This window comes from Danio rerio, chromosome 15 (assembly GCF_049306965.1).
Source record: "Danio rerio strain Tuebingen ecotype United States chromosome 15, GRCz12tu, whole genome shotgun sequence".
Taxonomy (NCBI): Eukaryota; Metazoa; Chordata; class Actinopteri; order Cypriniformes; family Danionidae; genus Danio; species Danio rerio.
In genome coordinates this window covers 1,235,001-1,259,595 of record NC_133190.1, presented here as the reverse complement: position 1 = coordinate 1,259,595, position 24,595 = coordinate 1,235,001, and the positions used below count along the sequence as shown (strand labels likewise).

The window sequence follows — 24,595 nt, the reverse complement described above, 5'->3', positions numbered from 1 at the left end:
TACTTTGAGTTTTGGCCTTGTTTCTAGTTCAGATATCGACAGATTTTTAGATCAAGATGCACAATCTAGACAAGCAAAAAACACTGAAAAAAGCTGAAAGAATACTGTGTTGCTTTCAGAAATAGAATTAAAATAAGATATTTACAGGAAGCAAGCAAAATTATCTGACAATGGAGTAAACTAGAGGATCTTAATTCAAAGTGAATATTAGAGAGATTATTTTGCTTATTTTAAGGAAAAACTCACTTCATTTTGATTCATTATTTCGAAAGAAAAACATTTTTTGCTTGAAAAGAAAATCTTGATTTAAGAATTGTCAGATATTTGGACTAGAAACAAGACAAAACTCTTTTTTTTTTGCCAGAGTAACACTCGAAACCAGTCTGTAAATATAATATTTAGCCATTTCAGGTTTTCTGCAGGTTTTTTCAAGACAAATTTAAGACTTTTAACACTCTTTAGGATCATTATGAATGAAATTTTAGACTTATACTGGACTAAACACAAAGGATTGTTTCTAATGGCCTGGTTACTCCTGTAAATAGTTTTTGTATTAATAGAAGAACATGTAAAAGGACGTGTTGCTTCAGTTTTCTTTCCCTGATAAGGGAATTTAATTATGAGAATTTGCTGTAAACATGTCGAACAGCTGTTGTAAAGCAATAAAAAAAAATAACTATATTAAAAACAGTTTTGAGATGGATTATTGGTGATTGGGAGTGAGCCTGATTGGGTTATTTTACTTGGACATAGGAAAATTAAGACCTTTTAAAAATGATTTAAGACTTCCAACACAATATTGCAGCGAATTCAACACAATCTCACGGCAATTCGTAACTTTTTGATTTAGTGGCTAATTCGTATGAATTTGTACGTATCAATTTAGTACGATTTTTTCATCACCCAATGACGGTTGGGGTTAGGGGTGGGGTTAGGTGCCACGCCTCCTTTTTTAAATCGTACATTTTCGTATGACTGAACTCGAACGAATTAACCACAAAACTGGCAAAACGTAAAATACTTACGTTTCCTCGTGAGATCAGGCTGGTGAATTTAAGGCTTTTTAAGACCCTGTGGACACCCTGCTTTTGTGCACAAAATTACAGTGAAGTAATCACTAAAATATGTTTTTGATCTTTTTGAATGTAGTAAAATTTTGAATGTAGTTAAAAGGGTAACATAATCATTTGAATTCAAGTAAAATACAGTTCACAAAAATACAACTTGAGTAATAAAGTATAAAATTACTCAAAAACTTTTACTTTCAAGCATGTCACACACTGTAAAAATTTATATGACAAAAGACATGACCACAAATGTTTTAAGTTATTTTCACTTGTTTTAATACGTTGATCAGGTTTCAACTACATTCTTTAAGTTATAAGAAAGTTTAACTTCGTATTTTTAGTCAGTTTGATTGATGTATTGAGAGAACTAGAGACGTTCATTTGATTCAACAGCAAAAAAAATCAAGGCAGCAATAATTGTTTTACAGTACAGCAGAATGGGTCGATTCAAACTAGTGAAGGATCCAAGTGACGCTTTTATTAAACATAGCGGTAACCCAAATCCATCAACCAATCATTAAATCAACCAACCAACCAACCAATCCATCAACCAACCAACAAATCCATCAACCAATCAACAAATCCATCAACCATTCAATCATCCAAGCAATCAACCAACCAACCAACCAACCAACCAATCCATCAACCAATCATTAAATCAACCAACCAAGCAATCCATCAACCAATCAACAAATCAACCAACCATTCAATCATCCAAGCAATCAACCAACCAACAAATCAACCAACCAACCAACCAACCAACAAATGAACTAACCAACCAACCCATCAACCAACCAACAAATCAACCAACCAACCAACCAACCAACAAATCAACCAACCAACCAACCAACAAATGAACTAACCAACCAACCAACCAACCAACAAATCAACCAACCAACCAACCAACCAACAAATCAACCAACCAACCAACCAATCAACAAATCAACAAGTCATCCAACCAATCAATCAATCAATCAATCAATCAATCAATCAATCAATCAATCAATCAATCAATCAATCAATCAATCAATCAATCAACCAACCAACCAACCAACAAATCAACCAACCAACCAATCCAACAACCAATCAACAAATCAACAAGTCATCCAACCAATCAATCAATCAATCAATCAATCAATCAACAAATCCATCAACCAATCAACAAATCAACCAACCAATCCATCATCCAATCAACCAATCAACCAACCAACCAATCAACCAATCAATCAATCAATCAATCAATCAATCAATCAATCAATCAATTAACCAACCAACAAACCAAGCAACCAAATAATTAAACAATCAACCAACCAATTAGCCAATTAACCAATCAAATATAAATCAACCAATCAACATTTATCACAAATCACATTTATGTATGTATGTATATATATATATATATATATAATCAAACAAATCATCCTCTTTGTGCTGCAATAATATCTCAACTTAAGATATAATAGAAATTGTTGTGATGTGTTTAATTTGTGTAATATTGTATTGTGACCCTGGACATTAAAATGACATTGTGTCAAAATTGGAAAAGTCAAAATATTTATATATTTATTGAAATAATTCAAAGCAAGGTCATGTTGAAGACGGATATATATTAAAACTCGGAACTAAACTAATTAAAACTTTTGTTTTAAAAATTAGAAATACACATTGAACTGAACACTTCAAAGGTGATTTCTCAATATTAGATTATTTTTAACCCTATAAGACTATACTATTTGACCCTATAAGACCTAATAAGATAGTTGATCCTAATAAAATTTTATTAAGACTTGGATTTATGAAGATGATCTATGAATCTACATTTCCAAAAATGTAGTTACACTTTTGACTGAATGTGCTGCAATAATATCTCAATATACTAAACAATATTTAAAGACGGATTCTGTAATGTTGTAATTTTGTAATATTGTATTTGACATCTTAATCTTGACGATAAGCAGCTCGTTACAGGTGACCGGGAGTGGTGACCGGCAGCGGCTCGCTGGAGATTCGTCTCCGGGACAGAAGCGCCGTTCCCCGGGCAGTTCTCCGCCGTGTCCGGCGCCTCCAGTTGCCTCATTAGATCATTTACCAGAAGCACAGACGACAAACTTCTGCCTCACCTCACCGAAAACGCACACAATACAGCCGAAAGCACCGCAATTACACCGGTAAAACAGCTGAGGATGTAAACCAGCTTCTGACAGGTGACGTGATGGACGTGAAGTGAAGTAAAATCCCGCAGCAGATCACCGGTGATCATCAACCCAGCGCATCTTCGCGTCGGTTACCGGTAAAAACAACGAGCTCGAGATAATGATGAGAATAGAAGCAAAACATCGCGTTTACCTGAGAGATGGTGAGAGAGAGCGTTCAGCAGCAGCTTCAGTCCTGACAGACAGTCACACACACACACACAAACACACACACATACATACACACACATGACATCACCGCTTCACCTCCACGCGCGCCGGATCCAGGAGCGTCCTGCGCCGCTGCTCTCAGCCAATCAGAAGAGAGGACGCTGCGTGACAGACGCTACGCGCGATGTCAAGTCTTCACAATCACACATCAATAAATCAGACTTCAAATAATTAAAGCACAGTTTAACAACCAGCACACACACACTATAAAAATTGCTCTGACGAGACAAAAAAAAAAAAAAAACAGACAAAAAGAGGCCGTATTGGTGCCAGTGAACAGGCCTATATGAACATTTAATATTTTAATAAATTTGCACAGATTTCAAGCAAACTTCCTACACGTTGATATTATGGGATGTGGTTTGCATAATGTTGAAAAAGTAATATTACTGTAAAAAGTAGGCTAATTAATTACCAATTACTAATAAATTGTATTTTAATTACTTTCCTAATTACTTTGTCTAAAAGGCAACTTAATTACTCAATAAATACTTTGATTTGATTGCAACTTAATTGTTTTAATGTAATACTTAAAAATGTTAAAGAGCGCCTATTACACAAAAATCACTTCTATAAGGGGTTCAAACCCAGTTGTGTGTCAGCAGTGTGTGAATATCTCCAGCCTCTAATGGTCAACATATATTTATTGTTTTGTATATAATTAGTCTTGATGGAATCAGTCTGCAGAAACACTTTGATTGACATTCTCCCTTTGTATGATGTCATCAAAGGGGAAAGCCCCGCCCACTAGTGTCCATCTCTTCCTCATTAGCATAGGACGTTAGTCTTGTGTTTGAATCTGCTACTATGCTGACACACAGGCATCCATAGCTCCGCCCTCTTCTGAAAAAAGAGCACTCATTTGCATTTAAAGCGACAGTCACCAAAACAGCACAGTTAAGGTCAAAGCCTGAAAGGGTCAGTTTCAGAGAGCTGGAGAACATGATCTGTGTGCTGTTTTGAGCTGAAATGTCATATACACAGTTTAGGTCCTCTTGTATAAATACAAAACATGTCAAACTAATAACACATAGAGAATTGTTATGCATAATATCTGAATAACTATATATATATATATATATATATATATATATATATATATATATATATATATGTGTGTGTGTGTGTGTGTGTGTGTGTGTGTGTGTGTGTGTGTGTGTGTGTGCACAAACACAGAATTACTGTCTAAATGTACACTTTTCTTTTTTTTTTATTTATATTTAATGAAGTAATTTCTCAGCATGTGCAATTGTATTGATAAATGTGCCCTTCTTTAGCTAACAAAAGAAAAAAAACATTATTTTATTGTTTATTTATATGGTATTGTTAAAAACACAGCATTTTTAGTCCGCATGAACCGCAAGCTGCGACCGTTTTTTTTTTTTTTTTTTTTAGAGAAACAGAATATTAAATGAGAAAAGTGGGCGTGGCTACTGGGAGCTGATTGAATGTAGTAAAGTAGGCGTTTCATTTAGAAATATGCGGAAAAGAGTTTGTGGAGAGTTATTACACCCTAACAGACTCCTCCTGCTCACCATTTCTGTTTGATGTCAAAACTGGCAGCTGGAGGGGCGTGGTTAAGCATGTTGTTCCTTCACTTTGGTCAATGGGTGACGTTTGGTCCTCCATTGCTGCCACTGGCTTGCTTGGCTTGGGACTTGTGGATCTGCGCATTGATGGATTTGCTCTTCAGTGTGTCAGCGGGGAAATTAAAACACTCAACTGAACTACAGCTCTGTAAACTGGACTGACACTGCTTCAGTTTACTAGAACTTAGGCGGAAACGACAATCTGCAAACTTTAGATGTTTATATCTTCTAAAAGCTAATTGTCACTGTTTAGTTGAAGTGTTCATCAGTTTTGTCTCGACTGAAGCGTCCGTAGCATCTCTCAGTGTGTCTATAACTCTGAATAGACTAAACACAGCTTTTTTTCTACTTTAAATCAAAGAAAAGCCTCCAAATTAGTGCAAAAATAAACATTTATTAATATAAATATTCAGATTTCAGCCAGCATTAGCGGTCAGGTTATGAAGCGTCAAGCTCATTTCAGGACACTCCTGTAGGCCAATGAAGACAGATGAGGACAGCAGTGACCCGGCATCTGTCAACACACACACACACACACACACACATGCAGACACACAGACACAGGAAAACAACACCTCAAAGAAAAGATCTGCATCATAACACACAAGCCTGCATTAAACAGAAGTTTCTAAGACATTTTGACCTTTTGAGTTTGTTGACGTGCTTCCAGCTGAAACTGAATATTGAGTAGGGGGCGGGGCTTTATTTTTCCTCATCATTCCCTCAGAGCACACTAACAGTGAAAGGGGCGGGGCTTGGAATATTGTTTCTGAAGGCTCAAACTGACATCAACAGTGTGAGATTGTGACAGGTCTGAGGGCAAAAGGGGTCCAACCCGGTGCCAGTGTGTACCTAATAAAGTGGCCGGTAAGTGTATATAGTTAAAGTCAGCATTATTTGCCCTCCTGCGATTTTTTTATTTTCCCAATATTTCCCAAATGAGGTTGAACAGATTCAGGAATTGTTCACAGTATTTCCTCTAATATTTGTTCTTCTGGAGAAAGTCTGATTTGTTTTATTTGGGCTAGAAAAAAAGCAGTTTTGATTAGTTTTAAAGCCATTTTAAGGTCAATATTATTCGCCCCTTCAGCAATATTAGTGTTGGATTGTCTCCAGAACAAACCACTGTTATACAATGACTTGCCTAATTACCCTAACTTTACCCTAATTACCCTAGTGAAGCCTTTACATGTCACTTTAAGCTGAACACTAGTGTCTTGAAGAATATCTAGTCTAATATTATTTACTGTCATCATGACAAAGAGAAACTAAATCAGTTATTAGAGATAAGTTGAAGAAAGCGCTCAGAAACAGAAATTAAGGGGGACATATACAGCAGAGCGAATAATTCAGACTTCAGCTGTATATGTGCGTGTGTGTGTGTGTGTTTACCTGCACCCCCAGTCTGGACAGGTAGCGGTTTCTGACCCCGAACGGAGAGAGAGGCTTCAGATGATCTTGATCAACCACAGATTGACGAGGAGCACGCAGACGCTGCACATCCCTGACACACACATCACAACTGCACATTTAACACACTCACAGATGAACGGACACGCACACAAACTCACAAACATGCAAAGACTCACTCACTCGTGCACCGACACACACACTCTCTCTCTCTCACACACACAAATATATATACACAGTGATGTCCATAAACATTTGGACATCGACAGAATTCAATCATTTTTGACTCTATACAGCAACACAATGGATTTGAAATGATGTGCTTTACCTGCAGACTGTCAGCTTTAATTTCAGGGTGTTTACATCCAAATCAGGTGAACGCTGTAGGAATTACAACAGTTTGCATATGTGCCTCCCACTTGTAAAGGGACCAAAAGTAATTGGACAATTGGCTTCTCAGCTTTTCCATGGCCAGGTGTGTGTTAATCCTTCATTATCCCAATTACAATAAGCAGATCAAAGCTCCAGGGTTCATCTCAAGTGTTCTGTTAGCATTTGGAATCTGTTAGTCAACTCTAAAGATGAGATCCAAAGAGCTGTCACTATCAGTCAAGCAAGCCATCATTAGGCTGAAGAAATGAAACAACCCCATCAGAGAGAAAGCAGAAACATTAGGAGTGGCCAGAACCACTGCGTGGAGCATTCTTAAACATAAAGAGCGCACCGGTTAGCTCTGCAACACCAAAAGACCTGGAAGACCATGGAAACATCTGAAGAACTCTCTCCCTGCTGAAGAAAACACCCTTGACAACAGTTGACCAGCTTAGGAACAATCTCCAGGAGGCAGGTGTGTGTTATCAATCAAGGGAAGACTACACCAGAGCGTTCACCACAAAATGTAAACCATTGGTGAGCCTCAAACACAGGACGGCCAGATTAGAGTGCTAGAAAAGTCTTCAGAGTGCTGGATCAACCTCCTCTGCACAGGTGAGGCCAAGATCAACTTGTACCGGAGTGATGGGAAGAGAAGAGTGTGGAGAAGGAGCTGCTCATGATCCTCAGCAGTGAAGCGTGGTGTTGGTAGTGACATGGCGTGGGCATGTGTGGCTGTCAATGGAACGGCTTCTCCTGTGTTTATTGATGATGTGATGCTGACCGAAGCAGCAGGATGAATTCTGAAGGGTCTCAGGGAATATGCTCTGCTCATATTCAGGCAAATGCTTCAGAACTCATTGGACAGAGCTTCACAGTGCAGATGGAGAATGACCCAAAACCAAAGAGGCTATGCAATGGCCAAGGCAATCACCTGACCTGAACCCCATTTCACTCGCTGAAGACAAAACTGAAGGGAAAATGCCCCAAGAACCAGCAGGAACTGAAGAGTTGATGTAGAGGCCTGGCAGAGCGCCATCAGGAATGAAACCCAGTGTCGGCTGATGTCTCTTGAGTTCCAGACTTCAGGCTGTAATTGACTACAAAGGATTTGCAATCAAGTATTAAAAAGTGAAGTTTGATTTATGATCATTAGTCTGTCCAATTACCTGGATGCCTACCTAGGAAGGTGTTCCAGGCATGTCCCACTGGGAGGAGGCCTCGGGGAAGACCCAGGACACGCTGGAGGGACTATGTCTCTCGGCTGTCCTGTGAACGCCTTGGGATCCCCTGGAGGATCCCCAGAGGGAGGTCTGGGGTTCTAAGACTGCTGCCCCCGCGACCCCGGAAAAGCGGCAGAAAATGAATGAATGAATTCTGTCCGATTACTTTTGGTCCCTTTACAAGTGGGAGGCAAATATGCAAACTGTTGTAATTCCTACAGCGTTCACCTGATTTTGATGTAAACACCCTCAAATTAAAGCTGACAGTCTGCAGGTGAAGTCATTTCATTTTAAACCAACTGTGTTGATGTGTGGAGCCAAAACTGTTCGAATTGTGTTGATGTCTCAATATTTAAGGATCGAACTGTACACACACACACACACACACACACACACACACACACACACACACACACACACACACACACACACACACACACACACACACACACACACACACACACACACAGAGAGACCCACTTTCCCCACATACGCAAGCAAGGAACTCACTCTCACACACACTCAAATCGAAAATAGCTTTGCGCTATTTTTATTATTCATTTTTACCCTGCGCTGCACCCACACCCATAGACTATACAAGTCTAAAGAAATCAAATCAGCTTAAATCAGTGTCCACAAGTCAGTAAAATCACACAGTTGAGTGTGTGTGTCAACGAAAGCAGAAGTCAGTTGTTGTTGCTGTGGATCAATACTCTTCATTTGTGCTGCGATGCAGTCTCGTCATGCTAATGCTAACGCTACACGCTTATAGAAACCAGACCCAAACATCCATGTCATATACAGGCTGAGCAGTGAGACAGAGACTTAATCATGCAGAAATATACACAAATATGAATCTAGACATGGATCCCGCCAGAAATGTTCAGAGTCATATATATGAAGGTAAATCAGTAAACAAAAAGTCAAACAAACACTGGTTAGTGTCTGTTCATATCACACTGTACCCGCGCAAATACACAAAGACTCTCGGTTCCCATATAAACACATTAAAGGCTGACCTCAGAACATTGAATATTCAGAAACATGCTCAACATTCGTTCATTTTCCTTCAGCTTAGTCCCTTTATTCATCAGCGATCGCCACAGCGGAATGCACTGCCAACTATTCCAGCATATGTTTTACACAGCGGATGCCCTTCCAACTGCAACCCAGTACTGGGAAACACCCATACACTTACATTTACACACACACTCATATGCTACAGCAATTTGGTTTATTAATTCCCCTATAGCGCATGTGTTTGGGCTGTGGGGGAAACCGGAGCACCCGGAGGAAGCCCACGCCAACATGGGGAGAACATGCAAACTCCACACAGAAACGCCAACTGACGCAGCCGAGGCTGGAACCAGCGACCTTCTTGCTGCGAGGCCACAGTGAGCCACCGTGCCGCCTTCTTTTAGTGCAGACAAGCTGAATTTAATGTGTTCAATTTAAAGGGACCGTCACCCAGAAGAGGATTTACTCTTACTTTACGCCCGATTCACACGAAGCTTCAGCGTCAGCGCTTGACAGAGGGCATAACTGAAGTTGGGGCTGACGTGATCGTCATAGCAGCGTCAGCCAATGAAATTAGTCTGCAATCGGCTACTGTCTGAGCTGGTGTATTTGCATACAGCGATCTGATTGGCTGACGCTTCCGTAGGCGCTTAAAAAGTTGAGAAAGTCCCAACGTCTGCAGCCAGCAACTCCACTGAAGCGGCGCCGACGTATCTACAATGCAGTTCAGCAACACCTAACATCGATACGCTGGCGGTTCATTCCACTGTGGCGACCCCAGATTAATAAAGGGACTAAGCCGGAAAAAAAATGAATGAATGTTGCAGTGGTGATGTCAAGTCGTCATAACAAAGACATCTCAAGCAATGCCACCTTAATAACCCAGCTTACCAGAAGACATGGATACATCCTCATTCAACAGACCTCTCATGTCATAATTATAAAGGTGTCCTGACTTATGAATTACAAAGGGGCCTTATGAACACTCCCTTCAAATCAAGTGCAACCCAACACTTGTGTTACTGTGCAAAACAATAGAATCTGATTAAAAATCCATCAGTAATAAAAGTAAGGCAAAGACTGGATCAGGATGATGTGGAATGATGATGCAGACTCTCAGACATGCACACACACACACACACTTAAAGTGCTAAAGGAGTTTCGGTCAAACACTAGTATGAGCTTCTGGATGTTTCCCTGAGACAGCGATGAAGAAATGTCCTTCGTCCCATTCAACAATAACAACACAAGAAATCATTATCACTTTACTTTGATGGTCACTACTGCTAAATGTTAAATGTCAGGACCTAAAATCACAAACCCTGGCAATCCAAGTCATTAAAACGCAAGCAGTTGCTAATTCAATGTGTTATTTTTGTGAGTTTGTGCTATTCGACAAGCTTTCAATTTCAATATTTTTGGCATTGATTTTGTTCCATAATTATCAATCAATGTTTTGTGAGACCATCAAAATGAAGATGGCAAAACAATCTTGTGACGTTACGTTCATCCCAATCAAACACATTTAATCCATTACTACATCAACACGATTATTAAAATAACAAACATTCATTCCTTCTTAAAATCATATTCAATTTATAAGCGTTGCATTACTGTGTAATATAGTGTGTATCACACTGCAAACAAATGCTCATCTTACACAGAGTTTTCATCTTGTTTCTATTCCAAATATATATAAAATAAGCAACAAGTAGTCTCGATTTCAGAAATAATGAGTCAAAATTAAGTAAGATTTTCCTTAAAACACGCAAAATAGTCTGCCAACATTGTACAAGGTTTCACCAAGTCAAATGTACGTCTTTTTAAGACCCTTTTAAGACCAATATGAAAGAGATTTTAGACTTGCAGGTAACAATTTCACATTTAAACATGTAGAAATCTAAAAGCTTTTGCCAGTCAAACACAGCACAGCCATCACAGCGAAATGGAGAGATTTAAATGGACATACTGCACATATCGAGTTATGCACTCCCTGATAAACATGCAAAGTGTCTATTATTATTAATATATTGTATGCACTTATGAAACTAAAGTTTTTAAGTAATTTTAAAAACTTTAAAAAGACCATGTTTGTAGACATTCAGGATGCACGCGCAGGGAGGTGGCAGAAAAAAATTGGGAGCGCTAGCATTTACAGCGAAGGAATGACGTCCGATGCGGTACAAAGTTGTATTAGAGATAAGTTATATTGATGACATATTGTATATATTATTTACCTAATGCTTTCAGTGTATTATAACAGCTCATCACCCAGTGATAAGCACAGTGATTCAGCAAAATTAATGTTACAGTGAGCGGCGTTCGTCTGATAGTCCCATCTGCGATAGCACCCTCCCAATGGATATTGGAGAAGACGAATTGTCCGAGCATCCAGCCCCAAATATACAACTCTCTTACTGAAACTCCACGTGATCTTACAAGAGGGAAGTTAAAGGCCTACAAGTCTTTGGATGTCAACAATGTTGTTCTGTGTGGTCATGTGCAGAAATAATCCTCCATGATGACCACATTCAACACTATGTAGAGATAAAAACTGAGATTCTGCCTAGCCAAAGACAAGGAAAGAAGACGGAGCCGTACAAGGCCTGGGTGATCACCAACAAGCAGAACTACTGCATTCTGACAGCCAACTGCAGCTGTACAGCAGGGTATGTGAACACAAACGTTTACATTTCATTCTGAGTAGGGATGCTCAAAGTAATCAATTAACCTAAAGGGTGTGTTTGTAACCGATTAATGGTATCAGTTAAACTTTCTTCTTACTAATATAATTTCATTAAAGTATTATTTGCAAACTCTAAACACTGAAATCTTATAAGCAGCCAATGGCTATCAAAGTACAACACTGTTCACGGTCATAAACGGTGTTCATGTTGTTTTCAAGTCACACTTGCAGCTTATTATAAACATTCAAAGTGCCGAGGTAAACAATACAGGGAGTGGGTCACAAGTTGTCACTGAATGAATGTGTGAATATAAAACCAACTTTACCTTAATAACTTACACTTTCACCTTTCATTCTGAGCATTCAGTGTCCACAGTTTAATTCAGCATGTTTAGCTGTTTCTGCTGAATCATTGCTGCAATCAAACACCAGTAATGTGTCTGAATTTGGCATCCTACCACACATCACCACATGTTTGCTACTGCAACCGGTCTCTCAACGGCCCCGTGTGACTTAGGTTGGCAATTCGTCTATACAAACTAATGCATTTCTGTCAGAAAACCTTCATTTCATGCCTATTTATACATATTACGTCCACTCACACTTCTGTAAATGGTTTGAGTGTAAAAAGAAGATCATGTAAAGGGATATATTGCTGTTATACTCATGATGAATTGTTTTCAGTTTTCTTTTCCTGATCAGGAATTATTATAATTTTATACATTTTTTAAATGCTGTATATTGTCTTACAGCTGTTGTGAAATAAACACTTCTGTGCAATACCTGGACAGCTTTTGAAATTAAGACCTGTTTAATTGGTTTAACACTATATTTATGTGTATCTAGGATTTTTAAAAGCCTAAATTTAAGAGTTTTTTAGACCCAGCGGACACCCTGGGGTAAGAAAAATAATCTTATTTCAAAAGGAAAAATTAGATGACGTTGTCAGACTATTTTGCTTGTTTTAAGGAAAAACCCACTTAATTTTGACTCATTATTTCTGAAAACAAGACAATACTCGCTGCATGTCTAGAAAATGCTTCTAAACTTGAAAGTTTTTAGATATTTGGAGTAAAAACAAGACAAAAACTCATCGCTTTTTTGCAGCGTACATGGTAATGCATTAAAAAGTTAAAATAGTAGATTAAATTCTTTAAAATTAAAACGATGCATGTTTTTGCTCTCTCCGGACTACCACAACTGTGTTTAAGAGGTGAAATAAAGTCACAAAAACTTGTGCAGTGTGTTTTTGTGACCGTCCGGCTGTTGTGTGGAGTTTAGTTCACAGGAGAGCTGCTGAAGTGAAGGATTGTGGGAGTTTGATGCCGATCTGAAACGCTCAGTGACGTGTCTGAAAGAGTTCAGTGCAGAAAGGCCCAAGTGAAGGACAGAAAACCAGAGAAGGAGAGAGCGATCACCTGAAACACACGTCAACAACGTTAGCTGCGTTTCGGTGGCGAAAAAAAACATCAGTCACTCAGCATGTACGTTTAGTAATGAATAAAGCACATCCAGGAGGTTGTTTTCACAGATCAATACGCGGCTGTATGAATTTGCATAGTCATTTGTGACTACGCAAGGTCTGTTATTCCTAGATAACAACCGCTAAATAACACAGACTCATCCGGGAACTGAAAATCACCTTGATTGTCAGTGAATGCATTCACCTCCATATACTTTCATCCACATTTTTAACTGTGTTTGACTGTTTGGCGCCATCTAGTGTCTAAATAATGCACAGGTTAGCATATACTCCATTCAGTTGATTTATTTTCTGATTGCTTTGCATTAAATTAAAGGATTAATAAACTATTACAGCTCAAAACAATATTGTGAGTCTATTTTTTTATGTTTTGTGGCAAGTAGCCAGTTAATTCGGATGGTTGTTTTCTCAGAATAAAGCCTTCAGTCTTGTACAACAGTGTTGCACCTCACAGCGGGCTGCTGATAAACCTGTCTGTCTTTATTCTGCGATAACAACCTCCTGCATGTACATTATCCTGCTTAGTACTCAGCTACTTGTTAAAAAATTGAATTAGAAAAAGCTGATCTGTAATAGTTTATTAATTATTTACTAAATGCTGACAAAAATAAAACAGCTGATGGAGTATACACTAACCAGCGCATTATTTAAACACTAGACGGCATCAAACAGTCAAAAACAGCAGCGTGACTGACAAGCATATGTGAATGTATTTACTGATGGTCAAGTTGCTTCTCAGTTCCTGGATAAGTCTGTGTTATTCAGCGGTTGTTTTCTGGGAATAAAATACCTTGAATTGACACGGCTGACCAATCAGAATGCAGTATAGCACTCGTTTTCTAATTAGTTTATGAATGAACTTAACTATGAACAAAGAGACTGAAATATGAACACATATCAGTTGTTGATGTGTGCAGATGTGCTGTGTGTGCGTTTTCTACAGAACTCACTCAGGTTTGGCTCTTTTGGATCGTGTGGCGGCTGACAGGTTCAGTCCTCCCTCTGTACACAAGAGAGAAGTGCGTGAAGAACAGCTCAATATTCAATTCAATTTGATTTATATAGTGTTTTTTACCATGTAGATTGTGTCAAAGCAGCTTCACATACAGCTAAAGTCTGAATTATTCGCCCTCCTGTATATTTTTCCCCCCTTTTCTGCAGATTTCTTCAGCACATTTCTAATCATAATAGTTTTAATAACTCATCTCTAATAACTGATTTATTTTCTCTCTGTCATGATGACAGCACATAATATTAGACTAGATATTCTTCAAGACACTAGTGTTCAGCTTAAAGTGACATGTAAAGGCTTCACTAGGGTAATTAGGGTAAAGTTAGGGTAATTAGGCAAGTCATTGTATAACAGTGGTTTGTTCTGGAGACAATCCAACACTAATATTGCTGAAGGGGCGAATAATATTGACCCTAATATGGCTTTAAAATTATTAAAAACTGCTTTATTCTATCTGAAATAAAACAAATAAGACTTTCTCCAGAAGAACAAATATTAGAGGAAATACTGTGAACAATTCCTGAATCTGCTCAACATCATTTGGGGAATATTTGAAGAAGAAAGAAAAACTCACAGGAGGGAGAATAATGCTGACTTCAGCTGTGTGTGAAGTTCTGGTGTAATTGTAATTTCTAGTAAATTGAAAGTGCTTCAGTCCAGTTTCCACAGGTCTAGTTTAGTTACAGACGTTACCTTTGTAATAATCGAAGAGATACAGCAAGACCACTGCCAGCAGAGCCACTGAAACAGGAGACACACATACACACACTTACTTGCAATATAAAGCCTCATTTACACTACCAATGACACAGAGCGGCAAGCGACTGTTAATTCAAAGGCTCATGAAACATTTGACAAAACAGCAACTCGCTTATTTGCCTGCCATTTTCAAAAACGAAAGCGAGGCTGCGGTGAGGAGAAACCCAGAAGTATAGGTTCAGTACTGTAAACATTGCAACAACATGCTGTAGACTACAATCCTCCATGATTTCAGTGTAGATGGGGTGTAAACATCACTTTAACATCATTCAGTTCAGTTTAATTGAATCAATTAAAAGCATATTAGGCATCAAACAACATCATAATCTCTTTAAGAGTAATATGCTTAAGTGTCCTCCTAGGCTTCAGCTCATGGCACCAGGTAAACACAGTGTAGGCTTCCCTGCTTAAGCCTATGTAACCCTGTGAGTGATAAAACACGCCAAGACCCCGTGTGTTTACTCACTGCACAGGCAGGCGATGAAGAAGACCTCCAGGAAGAGATATCCTCTGATGTCCAGTATACTCCCGGCAGCGATGGACATCACGGCCAGACCCAGATTCTGGATGGACTGCATGCTGGACAACAGGTCAGAGCGGAGTTAAGGCCCGTTCACACCACGCACAATAATGATGAAGATATATATATATATATATATATATTCGTATTGATGAACGATAATGATCTGTTTATGTTTAGACGATGCTTTTGATTCTGCATTATCTCCTGTATCCAGCAGGTGTCCTCAGTGACTCATCTGACCAGTGAATGCAGCTCATGTAATCAATCGAATCAAACAGATTACATCAAGCACAACAGAAGGATAAATATATTTGTGGGCGTCACGGTGGCGCAGTGGGTAGCACTACCGCCTCACAGCAAGAAGGTCAATGGTTCGAGCTTTAGCTGAATCAGTGGGCGTTTCCGTGTGGAGTTTGCATGTTCTCCTCGTGTTTGAGAGGGTTTCCCCCTGGTGCTCCGGTTTCCACCAAAAGTCCAAACACATGCGGTACAGGTGAATTGAGTAGGCTAAATTGTCTGTAGTGTGTGTGAATGAGTGTGTATGGATGTTTCTAGTGACGGGTTGTGGCTGGAAGGGCATCCGCTGTGTAAAACGTGCTGGAATTTGGCGGTTCATTCTGCTGTGGTGACCCCTGGTTAATAAAGGGACTAAGCTGAAAATAAAATTAATGAATGGATGAATATTTGTGTCCACACAGACGAACGATAATGATCTGTTCATTATTAGATTCTGCATTATGCCTTGTCACCAGCAGGTGTCCTCGGTGTGCTGCTAGCGCATCTGACCAGTGAATCCAGCTCATGTAATCAATCTAATTGACTGTGAATCCAGCAAGCGAAGTCAGCTCTCCTGTATTTTCAACACAAACACACTGAAAGGCTTCCTGCACTACTTTTATATGTACATTTTGATTTCCCAGCATGACTTTCATAACTGCCATACATCATTATTTCCCATGCTAGAACCAATTGTTTCCACTATAGTCATGATCTTTAACTAATCTTGTTAAGGAGGGCTAAACATCCTCAGTCTGTAGCTTTAAATAATGCCTTCATTTTCTCTGCATTCTGATTGGGTATCGGGTGTTTTAATCTTCATCTGCTGATAAAAATCCTCCTGAAAGTGACGATATCGTTCCTCTGCATCTTTATTGTGCTGTGAACTCTGCTATTCTTCAACAACTTTACCTTCATTAGTTATTGTGGTTGGCGTGAGCTTGCCTTAATGTGCAAGACAATCGTGTGCCATTTATCGTTCAGACTTAGCGTACATCATTTAATTGGGTGCATCAGATCACTCACAATCCGTAGGCCGTCCCCAGCTGATGCTCCGGCACCACAAACGCCACCATGGGCCACAGAGCGCAGGCCAGCAGAGAGTAAGACACACCTAGGAGAGACTGACAAACGCAATCACATTAACCAGACCACAGTTATGCTTTGTACAAGAACACTACAAGTCATAAACAAAGGTACGTAGCTACAATGAGGACTAACTTTAATTTAAAGTCCAATTTCAACTCAGAAATTTGAGTAAACGATGAGAAATGCTTAATTTTGGGGTGAACTATCTTTTTAAAGGGCACCTATTATGCTAAAATCCCTTCTATAAGGGGTTTAAACACAGTTGTGTGTCAGCAGTGTGTGAATATCTCCAGCCTCTAATGATCATCATGTATTAACTGTATTGTTTATAGTCAGACTTGATGAAATCAGTCTGCAGAAACACTTTGATTGACATTCTCCCTTTGTATGATGTCATCAGAGGGGGAAAGCCCCGCCCACTAGTGACCATCTCTCCCTCATTAGCAGCCTTGCGTGAGAAGCAGCAGTCTGTCCATTACGCATTAGTGTTTGAGCTGCTGAATGTCACCTCAGCATAGACTAAGAGGATTACAGATGTGGAGTTGTAGATGAATACTGTCGCTCATAGAGCTTGCTGCTGATGCGATTGATGATGTCACTGCAGTTTACCATGGCGATCCAGGGGTTCCAGAAGGTGAAGGCGAGCATCATGTGGGACAGCAGTGTGGTGATGACAGCCAGCATAACCCACATGACGTTCCTGCCTGTTTTATCAACCAAAAAGCCCAGCAGAGGAGATGCAGGGGCGGAGATGATGTATACCACACTGCAGCGCGCGCACACACACACACACACACACACATACACACAGGTTTCAAGTGTCATTCAAATGTTTACATGTCTAAACTCACACCTGTATAGATTTACATTATTAACTTGGCATTGACCGGTTTGTTTGTGTATTTGTGTGTATTTGTGTGTATTTGTGTGTATTTGTGTGTATTTGTGTGTGTTTGTGTGTGTGTGTGTGTGTGTATGTGTGTACCTGTTGATGGCTCTGGCCTGCACAGGAGTAAAGCCAAACTTCTCAATGAAGAAAACTCTGTGAAAATAACAAACCTGACTCAAACTCATGCATCATCATCATCACTATCATCATCACTATTGCCATAATTAAAAAGTTGGTTGAATGATTGATCATCATCATCACCATCATGATCCTCATCACTACCACCATCGCCACCACCATCATCATCATCATCACTATCACCATCGCCACCACCATCATCATCACCATCATCATCATCATCATCACTATCATCACCAAAATCATCATCATCATCATCACCAGCATCATAATCACTATCATTACCATCATCATCACCACCACCATCATTCTGATCCTCACCACAACCCTTACCATCATTGCTATCATCATCATCATCATCACTATTATCACCATCATTATCATCATCACTAATCATCATTAAAAATTTGATTAATTGAGCATCATCCTCACCATCATCATCAGGATCATCACCAGATCACCATCAACAACACTATCATCATGATCCTCATCACTACCACCATCACTATCCTCACTATCATCATCATCATCATCATCATCACCCCTATCATCACCATCATTAAAAGATTGATTAATTGATCATCATCATCACCACCATCATAACCATCATCATAATCACCATCACCATAATCTTTACTACCAACATCAATATCAAAATCCCTATCATCACTACCATCATCATCATCATCACCACTATCATCACTATCATCACTATCACCATGATTATAATCACTATCAACATCACCGTCATAATCACTATCACCGCCATCACCATTATCACCATCATAATCACTATCATTACCACCATTATTGTAATCACCATCATCATCATCATCATCACCACTATCATCATGACCACTATCATACCCATCATCATCAGCAGCAGTACCCCTAACATCACCATCACTATCATTATAATCACTATCATCATCGCCATCATCACTATCACCATCATCATCATCACCATAATAATCACTCATCACCATCATCATTATAATCACCATCATCATCACCATTATCAGCAGCAGCAGCACCACTATCATCATCATCATCATCATCATCATCATCATCATCCTCATCACCATCATCATCATTTTCACCACCATCATCACCATCATAATCACTATCATCATCATCATCATTATCACCACCATCATCACCATCATAATCACTATCATCATCATCACCATTATCACCACCATCATCACCATCATAATCACTATCATCATCACCATTATCACCACCATCATAATCACTATCATCATCATCATCACCATCATAATCACTATCATCATCATCACCATTATCACCACCATCATCACCATCATAATCACTATCATCATCACCATTATCACCACCATCATCACCATCATAATCACTATCATCATCATCACCATTACCACCACCATCATCACCATCATAATCACTATTATCATCACCACCACTATCATCACCATCATAATCACTATCATCATCACCACCACTATCATCACCATCATAATCACTATCATCATCATCATCATCACCATTATCACCACCATCATCACCATCATAATCACTATCATCATCACCACCACTATCATCACCATCATAATCACTATCATCATCATCATCACCATTATCACCACCATCATCACCATCATAATCACTATCATCATCACCACCACTATCATCACCATCATAATCACTATCATCATCATCACCATTATCACCACCATCATCACCATCATAATCACTATCATCATCACCACCACTATCATCACCATCATAATCACTATCATCATCATCATCACCATTATCACCACCATCATCACCATCATAATCACTATCATCATCATCACCATTATCACCACCATCATAATCACTATCATCATCATCACCACCACTATCATCACCATCATAATCACTATCATCATCACCACCACTATCATCACCATCATAATCACTATCATCATCATCACCATTATCACCACCATCATCACCATCATAATCACTATCATCATCACCACCACTATCATCACCATCATAATCACTATCATCATCATCACCATTATCACCACCATCATCACCATCATAATCACTATCATCATCACCACCACTATCATCACCATCATAATCACTATCATCATCATCACCATTATCATTACCATCATCACCATCATAATCACTATCATCATCACCACCACTATCATCACCATCATAATCACTATCATCATCACCACCACTATCATCACCATCATAATCACTATCATCATCATCATCACCATTATCACCACCATCATCACCATCATAATCACTATCATCATCATCACCATTATCACCACCATCATAATCACTATCATCATCACCACCACTATCATCACCATCATCACCATCATAATCACTATCATCATCACCACCACTATCATCACCATCATAATCACTATCATCATCATCATCACCATTATCACCACCATCATCACCATCATAATCACTATCATCATCACCACCACTATCATCACCATCATAATCACTATCATCATCACCACCACTATCATCACCATCATAATCACTATCATCATCATCATCACCATTATCACCACCATCATCACCATCATAATCACTATCATCATCACCACCACTATCATCACCATCATAATCACTATCATCATCATCACCATTATCACCACCATCATCACCATCATAATCACTATCATCATCACCACCACTATCATCACCATCATAATCACTATCATCATCATCACCATTATCACCACCATCATCACCATCATAATCACTATCATCATCACCACCACTATCATCACCATCATAATCACTATCATCATCATCATCATCACCATTATCACCACCATCATCACCATCATAATCACTATCATCATCATCACCATTATCACCACCATCATAATCACTATCATCATCACCACCACTATCATCACCATCATCACCATCATAATCACTATCATCATCACCACCACTATCATCACCATCATAATCACTATCATCATCATCACCATTATCACCACCATCATCACCATCATAATCACTATCATCATCACCACCACTATCATCACCATCATAATCACTATCATCATCATCACCATTATCACCACCATCATCACCATCATAATCACTATCATCATCATCACCATTATCACCACCATCATAATCACTATCATCATCATCACCATAATCACCACCATCATAATCACTATCATCATCATCACCATAATCACCACCATCATAATCACTATCATCATCATCACCATTATCACCACCATCATAATCACTATCATCATCATCACCATTATCACCACCATCATAATCACTATCATCATCATCACCACCACTATCATCACCACCATCATCACCATCATAATCACTATCATCACCATTATCACCACCATCATCACCATCACCACCACTATCATCATAATCACCATCATCATCATCATCACCTTCACTATCATTATAATCCCTATCATCACCATCATAATCACTATCATCATCATCACCACTACCACTATCATCGAAATCACCATCATCAGCACCATCACCACTGTCTTTACTATTAACATCATCATCGCCATCATCACTACCACCATCATAACCATCATTGCCACCATCGTAATCATTGTTATCATCATCACCCCCAAAGTTTCCATCACCATCACTACTATCATCACCATTGTCATCATCACAGTCATCACTTTTACCACTATTATTATCATCACCAACACCATCATCATCACCATCCTCATCATCATAATTTACCACCATCATCCTCCTCTTCTCTCTTCGTGTCACGCATTATGTCATGTTTTTAATTCCTTCACACACTGATCATTGCTAAACTCACTGTCCCAGTCCGATGAATGGGAAGATGGCCACATAATACGCCACACAGATGATGAAGATCAGCCAGAGGGAGACCGAGAAGTCCTTGACGTCCGTCAGCTTGATGACTTCACCTGCGCGCACACACAGACACACGCACACTCTTAACTCCAGCTTCTAGTGTATGTGTGTGTGCGCGGTGTTGATCATCTCACCAGTTTTGCCCTGCTCTTTATTGAGGATCCTCTCAGCCCGTTTGTCCAGAAAGCCCAAAACCAGAGCGCAGATGAGAGAGAAGAGACACGTGGACGCCGCTGAGAATCAACACACACACATCAGACAGCACATTACTAGACACAACACTGCATATCCTGTGATGTGACTGTTGCAGACGCACACGTTGCAGCATCAATGCTGAAACCATATATTGTGCAGGCCTACCTAAAACCCTTTTATTAATATAATTTCTGCTCAAGTCTCCAGCACCTCCATAAAATCATACATAAATGTAATATATCATTATAATTCAACAAAAACCTGCTGAAATCCCATTAAAAACCTTCTGAAGGTGATAAATATCAGTGTGTGAGAATGTGCTTTACTTATAACCTGGAGTTTGTGTAACACATTTACAGTAAAAGTCAAAAGTTTTCGCCCTCCTGTGAATACTTGTATCGTGTAAAACAGGGTGATGTGTTTGAGCATGAGGATTGAAACACTCTTATCTGGCATTAAATCAGAAATATGAGAGAGGAACAGAAACACTAGTGTGTGCTTGAGCTGACAGAAGTTTGACACGGACAGAAGAAGTAAAAGCAGAAGTGAAACATGAGCACACGACTGACTGTAACAGCAGCTGGTGTGTGTTTATTACTGCACAGATTACATTCACAGCTCCACAGGTGCACTATAAGACTAAAAGTATTTTATTTATATATTTATAAATTTTATTTTATTTATTTAATGTGAACTGTAATTTAATTTATGTAATTAGATACATTTATTTAATTAATTTATTTATTTTATTTATTTTTTCATTTTCTTTCATTTCTATTTAAGTTCTTTATTTATTTGATTTATTTAATTTAATTTATTTCTTTAATTTCTTGATTTCTTTATTTGTTTTATTTAAATTCTTTAATTGATTTAATTAATTTCTTTACTTGTTTCATTTATTAAATTTTATTATTTCTTTAATTTCTTAATTAAGTAAATTATTTTATTTCTTTAATTGTTATTTTGTTTCTTAATTATTTTCTTAATCTTTTATTTCTTAATTAATTTTATTTCATTTATTTTATTGATTTCTTAATTAATTTCTTAATTGATTTGATTTCTTTAATTTCTTTATTTACATTCTTAATTTATTTCTTAATTTCTTAATTAATTTCTTATTTTTTATTTCTTAATTTTCATTTTATTTCTTTAATTTATTTTTAATTTCTTAATTAGTTTCCTAATTTATTAACTTTTTTTCTATTAATTAATTACATTAATTTCATTAATTCCTAATTAATTGATTTGATTTCTTTTTATTTCTTTATTTACATTCTTAATTAATTAATTTAATTTCTTTAATTTATTTCTTTAATTTCCTAATTTGTAAATGTATTTATTTAATTTCTTTAATTAATTTCTTTAGTTTCTTAATTAATTTATTTATTTAATTTCTTAATTAATTAATTAATTTTCTTTCATTTATTAATTTATGTAATTTTGTAATTAATTAATTTATTTATTTATTTTCTTTAATTTCTTAATTCATTTTTTAATTCATTTAATTTATTTATTTACTTTCTTGATTAAATTAATTAATTAATTTATTTATTTTATTTTTTATTTCCTTACTATTATTTACTAAACTTGAGGGAGAGTACATAGTAAGTAAACAATCATTTTTAGGTGAACTGTGCCTTTAAATCCTAAAAATGAACATTAACCATTGATAATATAAATTCTGTAACATTTGGGGGTCTCACCGATCATGAGTGTTATCCCGAGTGTAGTGGGTCCTGCAGAGCCCATGCTCATCTGAATACGGCCGTACACCCAACCAATCACATTCATGTTGACCGTGCTGCCCTGAACACACACGCAAACACAGACAAGACATATTTAAAGAGCACCTATTATGCTAAAATCACTTCCGTAAGGGGTTTAAGCCCAGTTGTGTATCAGCAGTGTGTGAATATCTCCAGCCTCTAATGGTCATCATGCATTAACTGCATTGTTTATAATCAGACTTGATGAAATCCGTCTGCAGAAACACTTTGATTGACATTCTCACTTTGTATGATGTCATCAGAGGGGAAAGCCCCGCCCACTAGTGACCATCTCTCCCTCATTAGCATAGGACGTTAGTCTTGTTTTTTAATCTGCCACTATGCTGACACGCAGGCATCTGTAGCTCCGCCCTCTTCTGAAAAGAGCACAATCTCATTTGCATTTAAAGCGACAGTCACCAAAACAGCACAGTTAGGATCAAAGCCTCAAAGGGGCCGTTTCAGAGAGCTGGAGAGCATTATTTGTGTGCTATTTTGAGCTGAAACTTCACACACACACACACTAGAGACATTAGAGACACTTTTACATCTTGTATAAAGCAGCATAATTGTGTAACACACACACACACACACACACAGTGCTTACCAGTCTGGCCATGCTGAGCTGCAGGCCGAACACCAGGTTGAGCTCTTTCCCTTTAAACCAGTTGACCGCGTACGTGTTCTGAGCCACAGCCAGGGACTCGCCACCGATCCTGAACACAGCAGATGATCAACGCTCAACACACAAACAATGAAACCC

General features: G+C 38.3%; 2 protein-coding genes across 5 annotated transcripts in view; one reads left to right on the top strand and one right to left on the bottom strand.

The window, feature by feature from the left end:
- kpna4 (karyopherin alpha 4 (importin alpha 3)) overlaps positions 1-6,617 on the top strand; it is a 408,827-nt gene extending 402,210 nt beyond the window's left edge. Inside the window, exon 17 of the mRNA XM_068213472.2 lies at positions 6,552-6,617. Within this exon, the coding sequence (XP_068069573.2) occupies positions 6,552-6,587 (36 nt within the window). The 3' untranslated portion in view covers positions 6,588-6,617. The remainder of the gene's footprint in view (positions 1-6,551) is intronic.
- mfsd1 (major facilitator superfamily domain containing 1) overlaps positions 5,454-24,595 on the bottom strand; it is a 23,906-nt gene continuing 4,764 nt past the window's right edge. Inside the window, 13 exon segments of one of the 4 annotated variants that reach the window (NM_001037426.2) lie at positions 8,607-11,804; positions 11,874-12,032; positions 12,189-13,205; positions 14,221-14,272; positions 14,976-15,023; positions 15,508-15,620; positions 16,867-16,964; positions 17,539-17,695; positions 17,915-17,971; positions 21,813-21,924; positions 22,006-22,104; positions 23,770-23,872; positions 24,440-24,548. In NM_001037426.2, coding sequence (NP_001032503.2) covers positions 13,202-13,205; positions 14,221-14,272; positions 14,976-15,023; positions 15,508-15,620; positions 16,867-16,964; positions 17,539-17,695; positions 17,915-17,971; positions 21,813-21,924; positions 22,006-22,104; positions 23,770-23,872; positions 24,440-24,548 — 952 coding nt within the window. In that variant the 3' untranslated portion in view covers positions 8,607-11,804; positions 11,874-12,032; positions 12,189-13,201. 4 annotated transcript variants of the gene reach the window in all.